The following is a 21,417-nucleotide window of genomic DNA, read 5'->3' on the forward strand; positions in this document are numbered from 1 at the left end:
AATCGAGATATTGCACTTATGTTTGCATTAAAATCTGGTTAATGCACTTTATATGTTAAAAACAATAAACATTATTATAATCTTATCATATAGAAAGTGCAAGTGAGGACGACACGCTGCACTAGACAAGTAATTGTGGGTTCACAGTGTTGGTGCTCCACAAACAATCACTTTAAATACACCACACCCCATTCTTCCTGGAAACTTCCACCACACATGCGTGTTTAACTTCTCATTTCTTTCTCTGTTGGTCCAACAATGATTCTTTAAGACTAAGAAAATCACATGTAACTTTAATTGTTTTCCATTTGACTCGGCCGATCAAAGATAGTATATTACTCCCTCCGTCCCCAGAGAATATGCACTTAGGGGTTGGCACGGATTTTAATGTAAAATTGGTGAAGTAAGAGGGAGGTAGAGAGAAAAAATAAATAAAATATTGTTAGTGGAGAATGGGTCTCACTTCATTAGAGAGGAATGACTTTCCAAAATTAGAAAGTGCATATTCTTATGGGACGGACTAAAAAGGAAAAAGTGCATATTCTTGAGGGACGGAGGGAGTATTTTACCAACGGGTCGCAGCGCGGAGCTGTGGTGACCTTAAGGTCACGGGTTCAAACCCCGCCACCTGTTTGGAGACTTTCAGCCTTAATCCACAAACTCGGTCAAGCAGGATTAGTCGGATTTGCCAAAGGCGGGTTCAGTACACGTATGATCAAACCAAAAAAAAGATTATTTTACTTTTTACCACTAACTTATCATGTATTTATAATGCGACAAAAAAAAGCGCCAACTCTATTTTTCAGTTGCCATGTCAGTTTATTTTTATTTCACCCCAATTTCAACCTCATTTTCAAGCTCAACTCAATTATCATTGAAAAGGAAAAAGAAAAAAACAACAACTTCATATTATATAAAAATAGATAATTACATTACTTTAAATCTAACAATAAATAAATAAAATTGCGATTTAAAACCAATAAAAAACTACTGAAATCTAAAAACCACTGATTATGCATATGGCATGAACGCTGCTTGAAAACTTGGATCAATTTCCAAGAAATATTAAGGTAGATGAAAAATTGGAAGCGTGAAGAGAGAAAGTGAAGGGTGTGGAAAATGAGAACAAATGTGGATTTATAGAGAAATAATATATACGAGTAATAAATTAAAATACAAAAAATAAGTAATTAAATCATGCGGCAATCGCGAGCACTGCTGGGTGGCCGACGATTCTACTATAGTCTCACATTCTACGATTGGCTGCATTGTGAACGTCCTTAATTACACTCATATTCTACTACAGAGTATAATACTCCATTCGTCCAATTTTAGGAGTCTCGGTTAATCATATTTGGGTGCCCCGTATTAATGATGCTATCTCGCTATCTCCATCATGCAGCAACAGCCAACCATCATCTCACTTACACACGAGCTCAGCCCATGGAATGCTCAGTCTATGGAATGCAAAGATGAGTTAGAAGTTAGTTAGATAAGAGTTAGTTAATGACAGCTGGATGTTAGTTAGTTAGTTAGTTAGTTAGTTAAATGAGTTAGTTAGATGTGCGCCGATTATATAAGGTGTTTTGTACTCATTTGCATTCAATTTAAATAAGATTTGAATGTTCTCTCCAAAATATCTTTTCTATTCTCTTCTCTAACTCCTTCACATTCTTGGAGTTGATCTTCATAGATTTATTATGGTATCAGAGACAAAAGCTTCTGCATTCTCTCTCTAATCTCCTTCAAATCTCGATCTTCTTCGATTAATCTTCTCTCTCGCGATGAAGAATCGCAATCGAGTTGCCCAACTACCTACCGAGGACACATCTAGTCCATACTTCCTTCATCCGAGTGATAATCTGGGGATCATCCTTGTTCCACAACAACTTACTAGATCTAATTACGTAGCTTGGAGCAGATCCTTCAACACTGCTCTACTCGCTAAAAATAAACTTGTGTTTGTTGATGGATCTATTCTTCGTCCAGCTCGTGATGATCTACTCTATCAGCCATGGATCCGTTGCAATAGCATGGTGATTTCATGGCTACGCAACTCTGTATCTCCACAAATATGCTCAAGCATCATGTACCTCGACGATGCATATGCGATCTGGTTCGATCTGAAAGAGCGCTTCTCCACATGTGATTCAGCTCGAATCTATCAACTCAGACAACAGCTCATGTCTCTCTCTCAAGGATCATCTGATGTTAAAACCTATTTTACTAATCTCCATATACTATGGGATGAATACAAAAATTCACAACCTATTTCCTGGTGTACTTGTTCTAGATGCACTTGTGATAGTGCTTCAAAGTGGAATCAACATCAAGAGAATGATTGCACCATGCAATTTCTCATTAGCTTGAATGCCTCCTTTTCTCAGCTCAGATCTCACATTCTCTCAATGATTCCTCTTCCTTCTCTATCCAAGTTTTTCTCCTTGGTGATTCAGGAAGAGAGGCAGAGACTAATTAATGGAAACAGCCTATCCTCTGCTCCTGCTCGAACTCCAGTCACTAGTGAATTGCCTTTTGCTAATGCAACATCTTAATTTGGCAGAGGCTTGAACAAATTCATATGCTCTCACTGTGGAAGGACCAATCATCCAGTTGAGAAATGTTTCATTCTTCATGGTTTTCCACTTGGCTTTGGCAGAGGGAAGGCAAAATCTCCACAATCATCTGAATTTGCTGGGAACTCAAGTCCTCATCAACAACGTTCTGTTAATCTTGTTGAAGACACTACTAATCTGCCAAGTATTGATCAATATCAACAGCTTATCAGCCTCTTGCAGAGCCATAAACTCCACAATTCCTCCACTCTAGCCAACACACCAGTCAATGACCTTCCTACTCAATCCTCAGCTCATTCCTCTAACAACTTTTCTGGTACAGTTTTCTTCACTCCTTGCATAAATTCTATTTTATCTTCATGCTCTAGTTCATCTACATGGATCCTAGATACAGGAGCTACTCACCATGTATGCTATGATCAATCTCTCTTCAATTCTGCCTCACCAATAGCAAATGCTTCAGTAAATCTTCCAAATGGTAATACAGCTCCGGTCACTCATCTAGGTACTGTAAAACTCACCTCTCTCATCACCCTTTCTTCAGTTTTACATGTACCATCCTTTTCCTTCAATTTGATCTCAGTCAGTGCACTCACCCAAAACTCAACTTGCACTGTCATTTTTAATCACAATAGCTTCCAAATTCAGGAAGCTTTACTGGGGACAATGATTGGGAAGGGTAATCGAGTTGGGAACATCTACATCTTTGAGTTTTCAGAACCATCATGCAGTGATACAAATGCACCTCAGCCTTGTTCCAGAGACAATGTTACACCACTTTTGAATTCTACTTCTGTAAACTGCATTGTAAGTCTTGATGTTTGTCACCAACGTGTGGGCCATCCCTCATTCAATAAATTGAAACTTTTATCCACTATTTTGTCTCCATCAAACTCACATCTTACTACTTGTCAAATATGTCCCATTGCCAAACAAAAGAAACTCCCATTTCCTGTATCCACATACACTTCATTTGAAATTTTTGATATGATTCACTGTGATGTATGGGGACCTTTTTCTACCACTACACATGATGGTTTCAAATATTTCTTGACCATAGTGGATGATTTCTCACGTTTTGTTTGGACTTTTCTTCTCATACACAAATCTGAAGTCCAATCAGTCATAAGTCAATTCTTTTCCACTGTTAACACCCAATTCTCCAAGAAAATAAAGGTCATGAGGAGTGACAATGCCCCTGAATTCAATCTCCATTCCCTCCTTTCATCATATGGGACTATAGCTCAGCATTCTTGTGTGGAAACTCCACAACAAAATGCAAAAGTTGAGAGAAAACATCAGCATTTACTCAATGTAGCTCGAAGCCTCTTATTTCAGTCTCACTTGCCCATTTCTTTTTGGGGAGAGTGCATTCTCACAGCCTCTTTCCTCATTAATAGAACTCCCTCATATGTTCTGCCAGAAAACATAACTCCCTTCCAAGCTCTCTTTAAAAAGGCTCCATCCTACTCAAATCTAAAAGTCTTTGGCTGCCTTTGTTTTGCATCCACTTTGGACAAGAGCAAACACAAATTCTCTCCCAGAGCCATCAAGTGTATCATCATTGGATACCCCTCTGGTTACAAATGATACAAAGTCATAGATCTAGACACCAATGACATCTTCATAAGCAGAAATGTCTCATTTCATGAGTCTGAATTCCCTCTTTCTTCTCAGTCTCAGTCTCCTTTTCCAACAGATATCTCACATGGTCCCAGCCATTCTCCATCTCATACTCTACCTCTCATCCATCAAAATGATCCCAGTTCTTCTATCTCCCATCATTCCAAATCTGGGAGATCACTCAAAACCCCATCTCATCTCACTGATTACATATGTAATTCAGTAACTACATCTTCTAAATATCCTATCTCATCTTATTTCTCTATATACAAGCTGTCTCAGCCCTACCTCAAATTTATCATCCTACTCTCCATACTCACTGAGCCTTCATCATATAAGAAAGCCTCTCAAAGCTCAGAGTGGGTTTTGGCTATGCAAGATGAGCTGCAGGCTTTGATCAGAACTAATACATGGTTGATCACATATCTACCCCCTGGCAAAACACCTATCTCTTGCAAATGGGTGTACAAGATTAAATTCAAGGATGATGCTATTGTGGAAAGTTATAAGACACGTTTGGTTGCCAAAGGCTTCAACAGGCTGGTGTAGATTATCATGACACTTTTTCCCCTGTTGCAAAACTCACCACAGTAAAAATGATGCTATCTCTGGCTACTATAAAAGGATGGTCTTTTGCTCACCTAGACATCAATAATGCATTCTTGTATGGGGATTTAGAAGAAGAAATTTACATTACCTTACCTCCTGGTCTGATCATCACAGACCCTCCACCTGGTTCTGGTCAGCTTGTTTGCAAGTTGAAGAAGTCTCTATACGGCCTCAAACAAGCATCCAGACAACGGTACCTGAAATTTTCTCATGTTTTATCTGGTTTTGGATTAGTTCAATCTGTTTCTGACCATTCCTTTTTCTACAAGCATTCTTCAGCTGGGAACTTCTTTGGAGTTGTCATTTATGTAGATGACATTTTAGTGGCTAGCAGTGAGGATAACTTGATCTCTGAGTTTAAAGACTTCCTTGCTAGTCATTTTAAGTTCAAGGATTTGGGCAAACCTAAATACTTTCTTGGTATTGAGATAGCTAGAAGTAGCACTGGAATCTTTATATCTCAGCATAAATATGCTTTGGATCTTGTAACTGATGTTGTATTGCTTGGTTGTAAACCAGCATCCACTCTCATGGATTCCATCAAGCAGCTGCAAATGGATGCAGGAGAACCACTTGTTGATCCAACAGTATATAGAAGACTGATTGGAAGACTTGTATATCTTTGCATCACACGCCCTGACATCACATTTGTTGTCAACAAGCTCAGCCAATTCTTGTCTAAACAATGCCCAGACCATTCACTTGCTGCTGAAAGAGTTCTCAAGTACTTAAAAAGCACAATAGGCCACGACCTATTTTATTCAGCTCAAGCAGATCCATCTTTAAGCATCTTTTCTGATTTTGATTGGGCTGGATGCCCAGATACTAGAAGATCTATCTCTGGTTTTTGCCTATTTCTTGGTACATCTTTGATTTCTTGGAGATCAAAGAAGCAGCACACTGTATCTAGATCCTCAGCTGAGGCTGAATATAGGTCAATGGCCCTTGCTTGCTGTGAAGTAGTATGGATTGTTGCTTTGCTCAAGGACTTTGGTTTGGAAGTGAAGAAGCCAGTTCCATTGTATTGTGATAGTCAGGCTGCTGTCCATATCAGTACTAATCCTGTGTTTCATGAACGCACAAAACACATTGAAATTGATTGCCACACCGTTCGAGACAAGATCCTTGAAGGAGTGATCAAGGCCATTCATGTTCACAACAATCTACAACATGCTGACATTTTTATTAAACCTCTAGCTACTGCTCCTTTCAACAATCTGCTGTTCAAGATGGACTTCAAGAGTCTATATAGTCCATCTTGAGGGGGCCTATTAATGATGCTATCTCGCTATCTCCATCATGCAGCAACAGCCAGCCATCATCTCACTTACACACGAGCTCAGTCCATGGAATGCTCAGTCTATGGAATGCAAAGAGGAGTTAGAAGTTAGTTAGATAAGAGTTAGTCAATGACAGCTGGATGTTAGTTAGTTAGTTAAATGAGTTAGTTAGATGTGCACCGATTATATAAGGTATTTGTACTCATTTGCATTCAATTTAAATAAGATTTGAATGTTCTCTCCAAAATATCTTTTCTCTTCTCTTCTCTAACTCCTTCACATTCATGGAGTTGATCTTCATAGATTTATTATTCCGCTTTAGGAGTTCAGATTGCAATATCCCATAAATAATAATAGGCCCCATATTCCACTAACTTTTTTCGACTCGTATTTTATTATAAAACTAATATATAAAAGTAAGACTCACATTTCACTATTTTTTTCATCAACTTTCCTTTATATTTCTTAGAACTCGTGCTAAACTCAATGAGACTCTTAAAGTATGACGGAGGCAGTAATATAAGTACTCCTACTAAAATAGATCTTATATTCCATTATTTTTTTCATTCATTTATTAATAAATTTTAAACAATTTTCTTAAAATTTGTGTTGAGTTCAAATGTATTTTTAATTGCTAACAACTATCGTAGTTCAAATGGAAAAGGACTAAGTACGATATTCGTATATAGGAGTATGCTCTATGTGCACAATTTTAACTGTCTGAAATACAAAACTTAACCTAAACGATAATTTATTTCATTTATGCGTAATACAATTGTAGTTTTTTTAATCTATTTCTAACTTTTTGTATGGTTGTGGTGCCCACGGTTTCCGGTTCCGGCGGTTAACCACCGAACCGGAACCGCTGGTTCCGATTCTGAACCGGAACCGTGACAATTTTTACAAACCGGAACCGTCGTATTTGGAACCGCGGGCCAGTTCTGGTCAAGATTTTATGAACCGAAACCGTCACCGAACCACCGGTTCCGAACCTCCAATTAACCGGCGGTTTCACGGTTCCGGCAAGGTATCCGAGGCGTCATCCGTTGGCAGCTTTTTCAGGCGGTTTTTTGACCGGAACCGGTAAAAACCGGCGGTTCCGGCGTTTTACCCCAAAACCGCCGGTTTCGGTCGATTTTCAATTTTTATTTAATTCTGATTTTGAATTCAAATTGATCCATTTCCCCTCCATTTTTGAGACCTCCGGTGATCGGATCTACTAGCTTTTCGAATTGAGTGTCGCCTTTAGGTGGTGGCGCCGCTCGCAGCCTCTTGCATTTTCTCTTCTCACTTCCTACACTGGACATAGCTAAGATTGAGCAAATAAAAGAAGGATTGTGAAGGGAATGGGGGTTTGAAAAAGTGAAGAAGGTGAGTGTAGTTCATAATCGGCTGAATTTAAGTAATGACACGACTATATTTATGGTGAGAGAGATGAGAGGGGAATCGGTAATGTACCTTTTTAAAATGACCGTTGATAAAAAAATCAATTTAACCTGCGGTTATAACCGGAACCGGCGGTTTGGATTTGACTATTTGATTTGGATTTATGAGACAAAACAACACTGGTAAAACGTAAAAGCAACCTTACGTATCTATTCTTGGGAACTGATCGGCTATCGAGAGTTTATGATACTCTCGATAATGGCTAAGGAGATTTTCGCCGTTCCCGCTTCCACCGTCGTTGTTGAGCAAGCTTTTAGTGTCGGCGGTTGTGTCCTAGACGACAAAAGGAGCAATCTCTCCGCCAAAACATGGAAGCCACTATGTTACTTGATGATTGGGCAAAGGCGGACATGAGAGCACAAGAGTTGGATTTCGACTTCCGTGTAGAGAGTGATGGTGAAGACTTTTCCACCGATGACGAGTTCGGAAGCGAGGGCGCTCAACAATATCAATGACCGGGGGGGGGGGGGCGGTGAATGACGAGCACGGCCGACCAAAAAGGTAAGCAAGGTAAGAGGACTACGTGGGCTTTGATTCCTCAATAAAATTGTGGATACGTAGGCAACTCAACTTAAATTTGAAAAGTTTAACTTTGAAAGTTTAAGTTGAGCTCAAGCCCTTTTCAATTTTTTCATTTTTCCCCCCATTTCATGTTTTTTATTTATATTCCGACGATACTTGTAAATTATATCACATTGTTGTATACTTGTATATTGTAAATTGTAATGTATCGTTGTCCATTACAACTCAAATTCAATAAAATTGATATGATTTTCACCTTATTCGTCTTATTTCAATTTAAATTATCCATTGTCTTGTTTCAATTTATAGTATAACTCCAAATTTCAAATTACGTAGCAAAAAAAATGCCAAAACCGCCAAAACCGAACCGGAACCGTGAGAACCGTCCGAAAACCGGCGGTTCGGAATCGGAACCGGAACCGCCGGTTTTTGAACCGGAACCGTGAAATAGCCTCACGGTTCGGTTCCAGTTCCACCTTTCTCAAAATAGGAACCGCCGGTTTACAAACCGTGGGCACCTCTGTTGTGACTTGTGGTGAACAAGCTACCCTACAATTGTCTTCGCCTTATTCACGTCACATGTTGTTGACTATAATGAATTAATGGTGTGGAGAGTTACATTTTTCAAGCTAACACTGAGCTTCAAGAGTAACAATAATTCAACTTCATTACTTTTATTGATGGGTGGTAAAGTATGTCAAATTAAATAGTCTTATTATTAACTGGTAAAAGTTCCACATCATATTCAAAAGAAGAGTTTATTACAAACGTGGTTTGACTCTCAAATAATACTGGAGTATACGTTTTTTTTTATTTTTAGAAGACCAACATCATTTTTGAATATAAAAATATCACACATCAGTGTACACAAAGAGCTTAATCCACTTTATAAGTCTTATGGACCTCTCCTCCTATCACCAATTGGTTTTAGGATGGAACCTATAGATTTATTTCATGGTATCAGAGCGGGTCACCGACTGTGGGTTATATTTAACTGACCCAGCAGTATACCTGTCACGACCGCCCATTAGGGTTATTAAATACGGGCGATCGTGATTAAAAGAATTTAATGAAACGGACGAAAAGAATTAGGGTTTCAACACAAGTTGGACCAACAATTAATATCCAAATAAATAACCAAGAGTTTAATATTATCCAACAAGGAATTCAGAATATCCATTACCCCAACAATTAAAGTTGTTGGCCCAAATAAATCATAATTTAAGACACGTCACAGCGGAAACGACCAAGAGAAAGAGTGACGCCATGTGTGAAGACACAACGACACTCAAGGTTCAAAGACATCAATAATATATTATATTCATTTGCTCAACACCACCACATCCTCGTCGCCGCTCAACCTGCACATAGGGAAAACACATGCAGGGCTGTGTACTATAAAATATACTCAGTGGGCTCACGCCGAAAACATTTTCAATAAAAGTTGTCAATTTATCATGCCACACTTAAGTAACCGTCGGGGTTTAGCTTTAGAAAGGCCCGAGGCACTAAAATCATTTTCCCATAGTAAAAGTCGACTGATCAGTCATTTTCCCATAGACGTTAGCCATATCTGCCAATACATGACTTGGAATGTGGCCACAAACCAAGCCACTAGACCGGCCAGCCCGTAGCTAGCACACGATCTACCATAGGTGTACACTAGTCCAGGTAGGGTTTGCGGCCCCACGTGGACCCGAATTCGATTTATATAACAACGGCACATAGCCATACCAGATAGGCACGTAAAACACAAATCACGGCATGATAAAGTCATTTTAAACCACCCTTATCTCTCCACGGTCATACGTAAAAGAGTTTAGTAAAATAAAAACCCACACGTAGGGCAGGGTAGAAAAGAAGCCCACCTCGAGTGCTTATTCCAAAACTATTTTCTTTCCTTTGCGATCACGATTCCCTTGCGAGATATCACCTTTAGAATTAAAATAACACATAAATCAACACACTTTCAAATTAAGTAAATAAAATGCATGCACCCTAGTTTAAATCTTTTATCTCCCCTTTTTTTTCTCGATTTTTCGATCGTTCGACGGCCGCTTACGCTCCCAATTTCCACCGTTGGCTCCCCGTATATTTTTAATGATTTAGACTTAAATCCTAATATTTAATTAAGCCCATGAATTCATTATCGAAAATATTTCCCTCGCAAAACTATCTATTTCGAACATAGGATAAAAATTATTAAACTTCCACATTATCCGGAAATTATTTGAATAATTCCCCATAATTAATTTATCGGCCCAAAACTTAATTCATTCCCACCTTATGTATTTAATTTAATTAATCAATACCCCCACTAAAGATGGCCCAAACCATTTAATTAAAAGTCCAAGATTTAATTGTTTCCTCCACTTCATCTTCAATTACAATTTTAAGCCCAACAATTAAACATTCTACCCACTTCTAATTTAATGAGGCCCAAAACTTAATGAGCCCAAATGAAGAAAACCCCCTCCCTCACCTACGTGTAACACACCTTCTTCCCCCCCCCCCCTTCTCTCTATCTCTCGACCAAAACTGCAGAAAATTTTCCTCCGATTTCCATCGGCTTTCTCAAATTCCGTCGGCCCCCCCGTCTCATTCACGACGGCGACCTCACCGTCCCCTCGCTCCGAGTCGCCGTTCGCGATTCGCCGCTGTCCGCAGTCGCGCTGCTCCCCTGGACCGCTGTCGCTGCTTCTGCCCGTCGCCGGAGGGAGCCCGCCGTCGCCGCCCGCCGTCGCTGCTGTGCGGCTCCAGCTCCGCCGCGAAGGGTGCCGCCATCGGTCGACCCCAATTAACCCCGATTTCACCCGCAAGGTAAGTTCCCATTAGAAACAAAAAAGTTTCTTTTCATTCCTATTTTGGTTGCTACGGTTATCCGATCAGAGAGGATTTTCAGATTTCATAATATTTACAAAATGTAAGCAATTGCCGAGGGGAGTTGGTGCTGGGAAAGTAATGTATGGATGCAGCATGCGATAAGTCATGTTCCAAATCTGGGTAGGAAATTACCTCCGTGAATTGGATTTGGGTTGTGAAGTTCACAAGGCTGAAAGGCGGGTTCTTGAAGCTGGAGGAGTTTGATTACTGCCGGAAGCAACAATTTGATGTTAGATTTTGAAACATGAGAGAATTTAGATACAAATGATAAATCATAGTTTACCTTGGATAGAAGTTGAAGATGATTCTTGCTTGCTGAGACGATAGGTGAGAAAAGAAATAATGGCTGAAGATTTAATATAGAGGAAAGGGGTTGGGGATATGGGAGAGATTCATGGGATTGAGGGGAGGCGGTTTCAACGGGGTTGAGGGAGGGATTCAATTTTTTCTTCTTTTCTTTTTTTTTCTTCTTATTTTTGAATTAGTTGAATTTATTTGGTATTTTATTTGCAGGTTACGGAGGAGGAAAATTCCATCACGGAGCAGGAAAATCTACATAAAATCTTTAATTAAGATTGAATTAAAGATATTTTGTCTTAATTAATTTAGTTTAATTCGCAGCCCACTGTATTTTATCACGGACTAGACTTTTATATTAATTATTTAATTTATCGGATCCAACACGGAATTGAGTCCAATAAATATTCCTCACGGACAGGAGTTAATTAAATTCTCATAATCATTTATTTCACAAATCCCCAATTAACAACAATTAATTACCAACAATCAATTCACGGACTTCGCAGAGTTAATACCATTAAAACAAGTAATTTAGGTTCACAAAATAGGTTTAGAAAAACGGGGCGTTACATCCTATCAACCTTAGCAAAAATTTCGTCCCGAAATTTGTTACTCTCAAGTAAAGAGTTCGGGGTACAATTCCCTCATTTTATCCTCATTCTCCCACGTGGCTTCTTCATGCCCATGATTTTCCCATAGTACTTTCACACAAGCAACACTTTTATTTCTCACAATTTGGATCTTTCGGTCCAGAATAGATTGGGGTCTCTCTTCGTAGCTTAAGTCCGGATTCAACGCGACTTTCTCAAAACGGATCACGTGCTTCGGGTCGAACACGTATTTTCGTAACTGCGACACATGGAAAACGTTGTGAACATTTCCAAGGTTTGGTGGTAGCGCCAAACGGTATGCAACGGGGCCTACTCCTTCAAGAATTTCATAAGGCCCAATAAATCGCGGCTTCAGTTTGCCCTTGACGCCGAATCGTGTTATCCCTTTTGATGGGGATACCTTCAGGAAAACCTTGTCGCCAGCTTGGAATTGTAAATCTGTGCGTCGGACGTCCGCGTATGATTTTTGTCTATCTTGAGCTTCTTTTATCCTTTCCCGAATTTGCCGCACGATTCCCACCATCTCTTCAACTGCGTCAGGTCCAAGTATTCTTCTTTCGCCAACCTCGTCCCAGTAGAGCGGTGATCTACACTTTCTTCCGTATAGTGCCTCATACGGCGCCATGTTTATCGTTGCCTGGAAGCTATTGTTGTAGGCGAACTCGATCAATGGTAGTGCTGCCTCCCAACTTCCTCCTCGGTCGAGTACCACGGCTCTCAACATATCTTCGAGAGTTTGGATCGTTCTTTCGGACTGTCCATCGGTTTGAGGGTGAAATGCTGTGCTGAAGTTCAATTTGGTTCCAAGCTCCTTCTGTAGACTTATCCAAAATCTTGAGGTGAATTTCGGGTCACGGTCGGACGTGATAGTCACTGGGACTCCATGCAATCGAACTATCTCCCTTATGTAAATTTGAGCCAGTTTATTGGACCCATAGCTTATGAGAATTGGTATGAAATGCGCACTCTTGGTAAGTCGATCTATAACTACCCAAATGGCGGTGTTCCCCCTTAAAGTCCTTGGCAAACCTGTCACGAAATCCATGGCGATGTGCTCCCATTTCCACTCGGGGATCTCTAGTGGTTGTAACTTCCCATACGGTCGTTGATGTAGAATCTTCACTTGCTGACAGACTAAACATCTCTCGACGAATGACGCTATGTCCCTCTTCATACCATTCCACCAAAAGGACTTCTTCAGATCTTGATACATTTTCGTACTTCCCGGGTGAGCGGTGTAAGGTGTCTCATGAGCTTCACTCATCACCTCGTTTTTGAGCTCCTTATTATCCGGCATGCATAATCTTCCTTCGAAAGTAAGGGCATTGTCACCTTCTTCACTAAAGTTCCCAGACTCGCCGGTTCGCACCTCAATACGAATTTCCTCCAATTTCGCATCCATCCGTTGCGCTTCAATAATCCTCGACCTTAGATCCGGTTCAACAGTTAGGGTGGCAATTCGTGCATCCACTGTTTCAGGTGCCCTCACTACCTCCAGACGCATCTTGCCAAATTCGCGAATCAGACTTTCCTCTTTGGTGAGAAAAGTGGCCAGCTGGGAATGGTCCTTCCGGCTCAATGCATCTGCTACTACATTGGCTTTGCCTGGGTGATAATTGATGCCACAATCGTAGTCTTTCACCAACTCGAGCCATCTTCATTGCCGCATGTTCAAATCCTTCTGCTTGAAGAAGTACTTCAAGCTTTTGTGATCCGTGAAGATCTCACATCGGACTCCGTAGAGATGATGTCTCCAAATCTTTAAAGCGTGCACTACCGCTGCTAGCTCCAAGTCGTGGGTTGGATAGTTCAACTCGTGTGGCCTCAATTGTCGTGACGCGTAGGCAATCACCTTGTTGTTTTGCATCAATACGCATCCAAGTCCCACCTTCGATGCGTCAGTGTATACCACGTAGTTCACCCCAGGCTCTGGCACCGCTAGAATCGGTGCACTAGTTAGCTTTTCCTTCAACAGCTGGAAACTTGCTTCACACTCTGGGGTCCAGTTGACTTTGACCCCCTTCTTGAGTTGTTGGGTCATGGGTCTCGCTATCTTCGAGAATCCCTCTATAAACCTTCGGTAGTATCCTGCTAGGCCTAGGAAACTCCGAATCTCGTTTGGTGTCGAGGGTGCTTTCCATTGCTGTACCACCTCAACCTTGGCGGGGTCCACTCGGATTCCCTCTGCTGACACAATGTGACCAAGGAAGTTCACTTCCTTAAGCCAAAACTCGCACTTGCTGAATTTAGCATACAACTTCTCACTCCTCAACGTCTCCAAAGCGATTCGCAGGTGCTCCACGTGTTCCTTCTCATTCCTCGAGTAGACGAGTACATCATCTATGAATACCAAAACGAATTTATCCAAGTATGGGTGAAATACTCGGTTCATCAAATCCATGAACACTGCAGGTGCATTCGTCAGTCCAAACGGCATCACCACAAACTCATAGTGGCCATATCTCGTGCGAAATGCAGTCTTTGGTATATCTTCTCGTCGAACTCTCAACTGATGGTATCCGGACCTTAAATCCATCTTCGAGAACACACCAGCTCCCCGAAGTTGATCAAATAGGTTATCTATTCTCGGCAGTGGATATTTATTCTTGAGAGTCATCTTGTTCAACTCTCTATAGTCAATACACATTCTCATCGACCCATCTTTCTTCTTAACAAAAAGCACAGGCGCGCCCCACGGTGAAACACTAGGTCTAATGAAACCCAAGTCCATGAGCTCTTGTAGTTGTATCTTGAGTTCTTCCAACTCTTTTGGCGCCATTCGATATGGGGCCTTAGATACTGGTGCCGACCCTGGCTCTAGGTCGATTGTGAACTCCAATTGTCGATCAGGCGGTGGACCAGGTAACGCTTTAGGAAAAACATCGGGAAATTCTCGTACCACCGCGACATCCTCCACTTTCCTTTCCTCCTTCTCATCTCCTTGTAGGTAGACCAGATAGGCAGAACGCCCTTTTTCTCAACATCCTTGTGGCTTGAAGTGCGGAGATGATAGACGTTTTTCGGTTCATCGTGATTCCGTGACACACGATTGGATCCTTTCCAAGGGCTTGTAACGATATTTGCCTCTCCTTACATCGAATCGTAGCAAAATTTGTAGTCAACCAGTCCATTCCCAAGATTACGTCGACATCCTTCATGGCCATGACTTGTAAGTCGTGCGCGACTAGCCTAAGTTCTCCCATAACAATTTCTACGTTCGAGCAAAACCGTGAAATCTCCACTACCCCTCCTACTGGTGAGGTCACCATCATCTTATGTTCAGAAGTAGTAACTGGCAAACTTAATGTGTCCACACATAGTTCTGATATGAAAGAATGCGATGCACCCGTATCAAACAACACAACAATAGGTGTATCGAGGAGTTTGCCCATACCTGCCAAATTCCCGTCCTCGTGACTCCCTTGCTCATTCTTGGGTTGTTTATAACTCAGCGCATACGCTCTGGCCTGGGAGGGAAGTCTTGGACGGTGAGGTTGTTGTGGTCGTGCAGGTTGATCTCGATTCATCCTTGGTTCCGCCAGTGGTGCCCTGGACTGCGGACGAAACCCCTGGTTGTTCTGCCTTGAACCCATGCCCACGTTCTTGCTCGGACACTCTCTAGAGAAGTGGCCATTTCCACCACAGTTGAAGCACTTGGTGGTATTCAGCATTCTGCACTCTCCGTGATGGTACTTGGAGCACACATTACATTGTGGGGGTCTAGGTCGAAAGTCGCTCCTCTGGCTAGTGAAATTCTGTCTACCTCCATACTGCGGTCGGCTTTGAGCCGGCTGGTACCTCTTGTTTTCATAGTGGGTCCTGTTCCCATCCCACTTTCTCTTCTCCCGGGAATGGTGTGAGGGAGGTAAAGCCAGCGTAGCATTCTCCGTCACTCTCTCCTTGGGCATAGCTGCCTCAATGTCTAGTGCCAGGGACAATGCTTCCGCATATGTAAGTCTCCCACGGCTAGCTAATGCCATTCTTATCTCATGTCTCAACCCCTCACGGAACTTATAAGCCAGTTTCTCGTCTGTGTCAACCTGATCCGGCGCATACTGGGTCATATCGCAGAGTGTTCGATCATACTCAGTCACTGTCATGCGTCCTTGGGTTAAGTTGTAAAACTCAGTCGCCTTCGCCTTTCGGTAGCTCTTTGGCACGTACTTGTTGTAGATCGTTTCCTTGAAGTTCTCCCAGGTCATTCCATTCACTTGATCTCGTGGCGTGGTCTTCATCTTGGTATCCCACCAGAAGTCAGCTGACCCAGTCAACTGATAGGTCACACAAGCCATTCGCTCGGCATCGTTGCACATCAGAATTGTAAAAATGCGCTCCAATGCGCGTATCCAGCTCTCAGCCTTTTCCGGCTCTCCCATTCCATCGAAGACAGGTGGTTTCTGTTTCAAGAACAACTTCACAATTTCTCGGTCCACTTGAGGTGGAGGTGGTGGTGGTGGAGGTTGTGGGGTTGGTTGTGCCACACTCTCGACTTCCGTCGCCTAAGGTGTAGGCGCCCGGTTCGCATTCCTTACATTGCGTCTTGGCGGCATTCTGATTCATTACCAGACAAACGGGTTATTATCACACTTTACTCAAATCTATCAATAGTCATGTTGCATAGTTGGGAAGATCATGTAATATTTCGCAAGTAGGGATCAAGGGGCAATTGTACCACAAGACAAAAGATAGTTGTGTCATGGACAGAATAGGACCATTGGATCATGACGTGGCAAAATATTCGCACAACAGGATAGCAAAAGACATTTGCACAATAGAGTAAAGAGGAACAATTTGCATCATGACTAGCAAAGATGTTCGCACAATAGAATTGCGAAAGACATTTGTACGATAGAATAAAGAGAAACAATTGCATCATGAATTAGCAAAAGATATTCGCACAACGGAACAACAAAAGAAACGTTTGCACGATAGAATAAAGAGAACAATTGTTTCAGGGATTAACAAAAGATGTTTGCACAATGGGATAACAAAGGACGATTACTCAACAGGGTATCAAGAACAATTGCACAATAGGGTATCAAGAGATAATGGCCCAACAAGGTAGCAAAAGTAGAAGTTTCCATAATAAAACGTCGCCTCCAGGAGGTCTTAGTATCAATCATAACCAAAGAATGAAGAGCCAAAAACGTGGAAATAAAATGAATAATAGTCTAGCAAAACAATATGATATCAAAACATGAGAGAAACAAAACAATCTATCACATGACTATTGTTCCTAAATCTCGCCTTCCTCCTTCTCCTCTTCAGTCCCACCACTAATCTCCATATCCGAATTTTCCTCTTCCTCGAGGTGTTCCTCCTCGTCTTCCTCGTCCTCTTCCTCAACGCGTACTGGCGAAGGGATTGTTGTGATTAGCTCCTCGACCTCCCTTTCTATTCTTGAAGGGGCCGAGGTACGCATCCCGAGCCTTGTCCTTTTTGGCACGCGCGAGACATGCGGCTCACTATCAGACCGAAACTTCCTTCCGTGTGCTTGCTCCGGTGAATGAATCTGTGGTGGTGGAGAACGTGGTGGTCCGTCAGCTGCCCTTATTAAGGCCGGAAACAGTACCTCTAGAAGGCCAGGTAAATCCCCTCGTGGTGAGTATTCGGGAAGGCTATACCACGTAAATGATTCTGCCGCCTGAGCGACCCACTGGCTCCAAGACGGCGGTAGGGTATGAATGAGCTTTGTAATACCAGCATGGTGGGTGGCTCCCCCGAACGCATAGGCGTCCATCCATAAATCCCAGAATTCAGCGACGAAACCCATGAGATCGCTCTTTCCATCCCATTCGTGTTCTCGGTACCTCTCAACGGGAAGGTTCCTATTTCGGGCATAACGATTTCGCATTTGGGCAAAGTACGATCCGGCCATCTACATAGAAAGAAAATCTCAACATCAGCTCAAGATAGGAAAGAACAAAGAAGGTATATGGCTTTGAATGATGTTGAGAGTATAGAATGGGTACATATAGATGTGTATACAAGATAAGGGTATGATGATTGCATCATGCCAAGAATAAACTTGGGTGCTCAAGGTGGATGGTTCACTCATTCCATTTGATTTCGCATTTTATCCTGACAGAGTATGTCGACTTTTATTTCTCATAGGCTACTTGCCTCGTAATTCGTACTCGACGTTTAATGACTCTCAAAACCACATAGAATTCCACCACATATAGGTAAGATACGAGTCAAATTCTCCAAACACTCGTGAAAGTTCAACATTTAATCACATATTTTCCTCATTTGGATATATACAATTTCTCATGCTCGACGGTGTTCATGGTACTTAACAAAATCATGCTTCACAATCAAATAACATCCTCATATATATCATCCTATTTTTTTTTGTATATGCAAAATTTTTTCCAAAACCAACGTATTGACTTTCATCACCAAAATCAAAATTTTCCATTGAAACCCTCAATATTCAATAATCCACTCCCATAGTCACCAAAATACTTTTACCTCTTTCTACGCGGTTGGGCGTGACGAGTCGTGGTGTTGAGCCTTCAATGTTCATACCTTAGTCAATTAATACAAAAATAAATTTTTGACTCAAAAAGACTCTTGGCTCCAGAGCGGAAAGAAACTGAGGCTCTGATACCAAACTGTCACGACCGCCCATTAGGGTTATTAAATACGGGCGATCGTGATTAAAAGAATTTAATGAAACGGACGAAAAGAATTAGGGTTTCAACACAAGTTGGACCAACAATTAATATCCAAATAAATAACCAAGAGTTTAATATTATCCAACAAGGAATTCAGAATATCCATTACCCCAACAATTAAAGTTGTCGGCCCAAATAAATCATAATTTAAGACACGTCACAGCGGAAACGACCAAGAGAAAGAGTGACGCCATGTGTGAAGACACAACGACACTCAAGGTTCAAATACATCAATAATATATTATATTCATTTGCTCAACACCACCACATCCTCGTCGCCGCTCAACCTGCACATAGGGAAAACACATGCAGGGCTGAGTACTATAAAATATACTCAGTGGGCTCACGCCGAAAACATTTTCAATAAAAGTTGTCAATTTATCATGCCACACTTAAGTAACCGTCGGGGTTTAGCTTTAGAAAGGCCCGAGGCACTAAAATCATTTTCTCATAGTAAAAGTCGACTGATCAGTCATTTTCCCATAGACGTTAGCCATATCTGCCAATACATGACTTGGAATATGGCCACAAACCAAGCCACTAGACCGGCCAGCCCGTAGCTAGCACACGATCTACCATAGGTGTACACTAGTCCAGGTAGGGTTTGCGGCCCCACGTGGACCCGAATTCGATTTATATAACAACGGCACATAGCCATACCAGATAGGCACGTAAAACACAAATCACGGCATGATAAAGTCATTTTAAACCACCCTTATCTCTCCACGGTCATACATAAAAGAGTTTAGTAAAATAAAAACCCACACGTAGGGCAGGGTAGAAAAGAAGCCCACCTTGAGTGCTTATTCCAAAACTATTTTCTTTCCTTTGCGATCACGATTCCCTTGCGAGATATCACCTTTAGAATTAAAATAACACATAAATCAACACACTTTCAAATTAAGTAAATAAAATGCATGCACCCTAGTTTAAATCTTTTATCTCCCCTTTTTTTTTCTCGATTTTTCGATCGTTCGACGGCCGCTTACGCTCCCAATTTCCACCGTTGGCTCCCCGTATATTTTTAATGATTTAGACTTAAATCCTAATATTTAATTAAGCCCATGAATTCATTATCGAAAATATTTCCCTCGCAAAACTATCTATTTCGAACATAGGATAAAAATTATTAAACTTCCACATTATCCGGAAATTATTTGAATAATTCCCCATAATTAATTTATCGGCCCAAAACTTAATTCATTCCCACCTTATGTCTTTAATTTAATTAATCAATACCCCCACTAAAGAAGGCCCAAACCATTTAATTAAAAGTCCAAGATTTAATTGTTTCCTCCACTTCATCTTCAATTACAATTTTAAGCCCAACAATTAAACATTCTACCCACTTCTAATTTAATGAGGCCCAAAACTTAATGAGCCCAAATGAAGAAAACCCCCTCCCTCACCTACGTGTAACACACCTTCTTCCCCCCCCCCCCCCCTTCTCTCTATCTCTCGACCAAAACTGCAGAAATTTTTCCTCCGATTTCCATCGGCTTTCTCAAATTCCGTCGCCCCCCCCCCGTCTCATTCACGACGGCGACCTCACCGTCCCCTCGCTCCGAGTCGCCGTTCGCGATTCGCCGCTGTCCGCAGTCGCGCTGCTCCCCTGGACCGCTGCCGCTGCTTCTGCCCATCGCCGGAGGGAGCCCGCCGTCGCCGCCCGCCGTCGCTGCTGTGCGGCTCCAGCTCCGCCGCGAAGGGTGCCGCCATCGCTCGGCCCCAATTAACCCCGATTTCACCCGCAAGGTAAGTTCCCATTAGAAACAAAAAACGTTTCTTTTCATTCCTATTTTGGTTGCTACGATTATCCGATCAGAAAGGATTTTCAGATTTCATAATATTTACAAAATGTAAGCAATTGCCGAGGGGAGTTGGTGCTGGGAAAGTAATGTATGGATGCAGCATGCGATAAGTCATGTTCCAAATCTGGGTAGGAAATTACCTCCGTGAATTGGATTTGGGTTGTGAAGTTCACAAGGCTGAAAGGCGGGTTCTTGAAGCTGGAGGAGTTTGATTACTGCCGGAAGCAACAATTTGATGTTAGATTTTGAAACAGGAGAGAATTTAAATACAAATGATAAATCATAGTTTACCTTGGATAGAAGTTGAAGATGATTCTTGCTTGCAGAGACGATAGGTGAGAAAAGAAATAATGGCTGAAGATTTAATATAGAGGAAAGGGGTTGGGGATATGGGAGAGATTCATGGGATTGAGGGGAGGCGGTTTCAACGGGGTTGAGGGAGGGATTCAATTTTTTTCTTCTTTTCTTTTTTTTTCTTCTTATTTTTGAATTAGTTGAATTTATTTGGTATTTTATTTGCAGGTTACGGAGGAGGAAAATTCCATCACGGAGCAGGAAAATCTACATAAAATCTTTAATTAAGATTTGAATTAAAGATATTTTGTCTTAATTAATTTAGTTTAATTCGCAGCCCATTGTATTTTATCACGGACTAGACTTTTATATTAATTATTTAATTTATCGGATCCAACACGGAATTGAGTCCAATAAATATTCCTCACGGACAGAAGTTAATTAAATTCTCATAATCATTTATTTCACAAATCCCCAATTAACAACAATTAATTACCAACAATCAATTCACGGACTTCGCAGAGTTAATACCATTAAAACAAGTAATTTAGGTTCACAAAATAGGTTTAGAAAAACGGGGCGTTACAATACCTGGGCTGAAACCGAAAAAAATGACTGACCCAACAGTATAACTGAGCTGAAAATTTGGGCCAATGGTCCAACCGATCGAAAAAAATTGGGCCGATTGTCCAATCGATCATTAAAAAGTCCACCTTGAAGGGTTTGAGGGAGGGTGTTGATAATTGAAACATAAAATGAATATAAAAATATCCCACATCGGTATA

At 41.4% G+C, this 21,417-nt stretch overlaps 1 protein-coding gene and 2 long non-coding RNA genes across 3 annotated transcripts; 1 reads left to right on the forward strand and 2 right to left on the reverse strand.

The window, feature by feature from the left end:
- The first annotated feature begins 4,795 nt into the window (after positions 1 to 4,795).
- LOC121778059 (uncharacterized mitochondrial protein AtMg00810-like) lies at positions 4,796 to 6,070 on the forward strand. Its single transcript, XM_042175359.1, has one exon. It carries the CDS (start codon positions 4,796 to 4,798, stop codon positions 6,068 to 6,070), a length of 1,275 nt encoding a protein of 424 aa, XP_042031293.1.
- A 3,862-nt stretch (positions 6,071 to 9,932) lies between these two features.
- Positions 9,933 to 11,255, reverse strand: LOC121780763. Its single transcript, XR_006046091.1, has 3 exons — positions 11,223 to 11,255; positions 11,072 to 11,146; positions 9,933 to 9,989 (listed from the first exon to the last, which is right to left on the reverse strand). It is a non-coding gene; the product is annotated as an uncharacterized LOC121780763 (long non-coding RNA).
- A 7,510-nt stretch (positions 11,256 to 18,765) lies between these two features.
- On the reverse strand, positions 18,766 to 20,796 carry LOC121772018. The gene is made up of 4 exons (XR_006044246.1): positions 20,630 to 20,796; positions 20,479 to 20,553; positions 19,325 to 19,389; positions 18,766 to 18,817 (listed from the first exon to the last, which is right to left on the reverse strand). It is a non-coding gene; the product is annotated as an uncharacterized LOC121772018 (long non-coding RNA).
- Positions 20,797 to 21,417: the final 621 nt, after the last annotated feature.

The sequence above is a fragment of the Salvia splendens genome, chromosome 2 (assembly GCF_004379255.2).
Source record: "Salvia splendens isolate huo1 chromosome 2, SspV2, whole genome shotgun sequence".
NCBI lineage: Eukaryota > Viridiplantae > Streptophyta > Magnoliopsida > Lamiales > Lamiaceae > Salvia > Salvia splendens.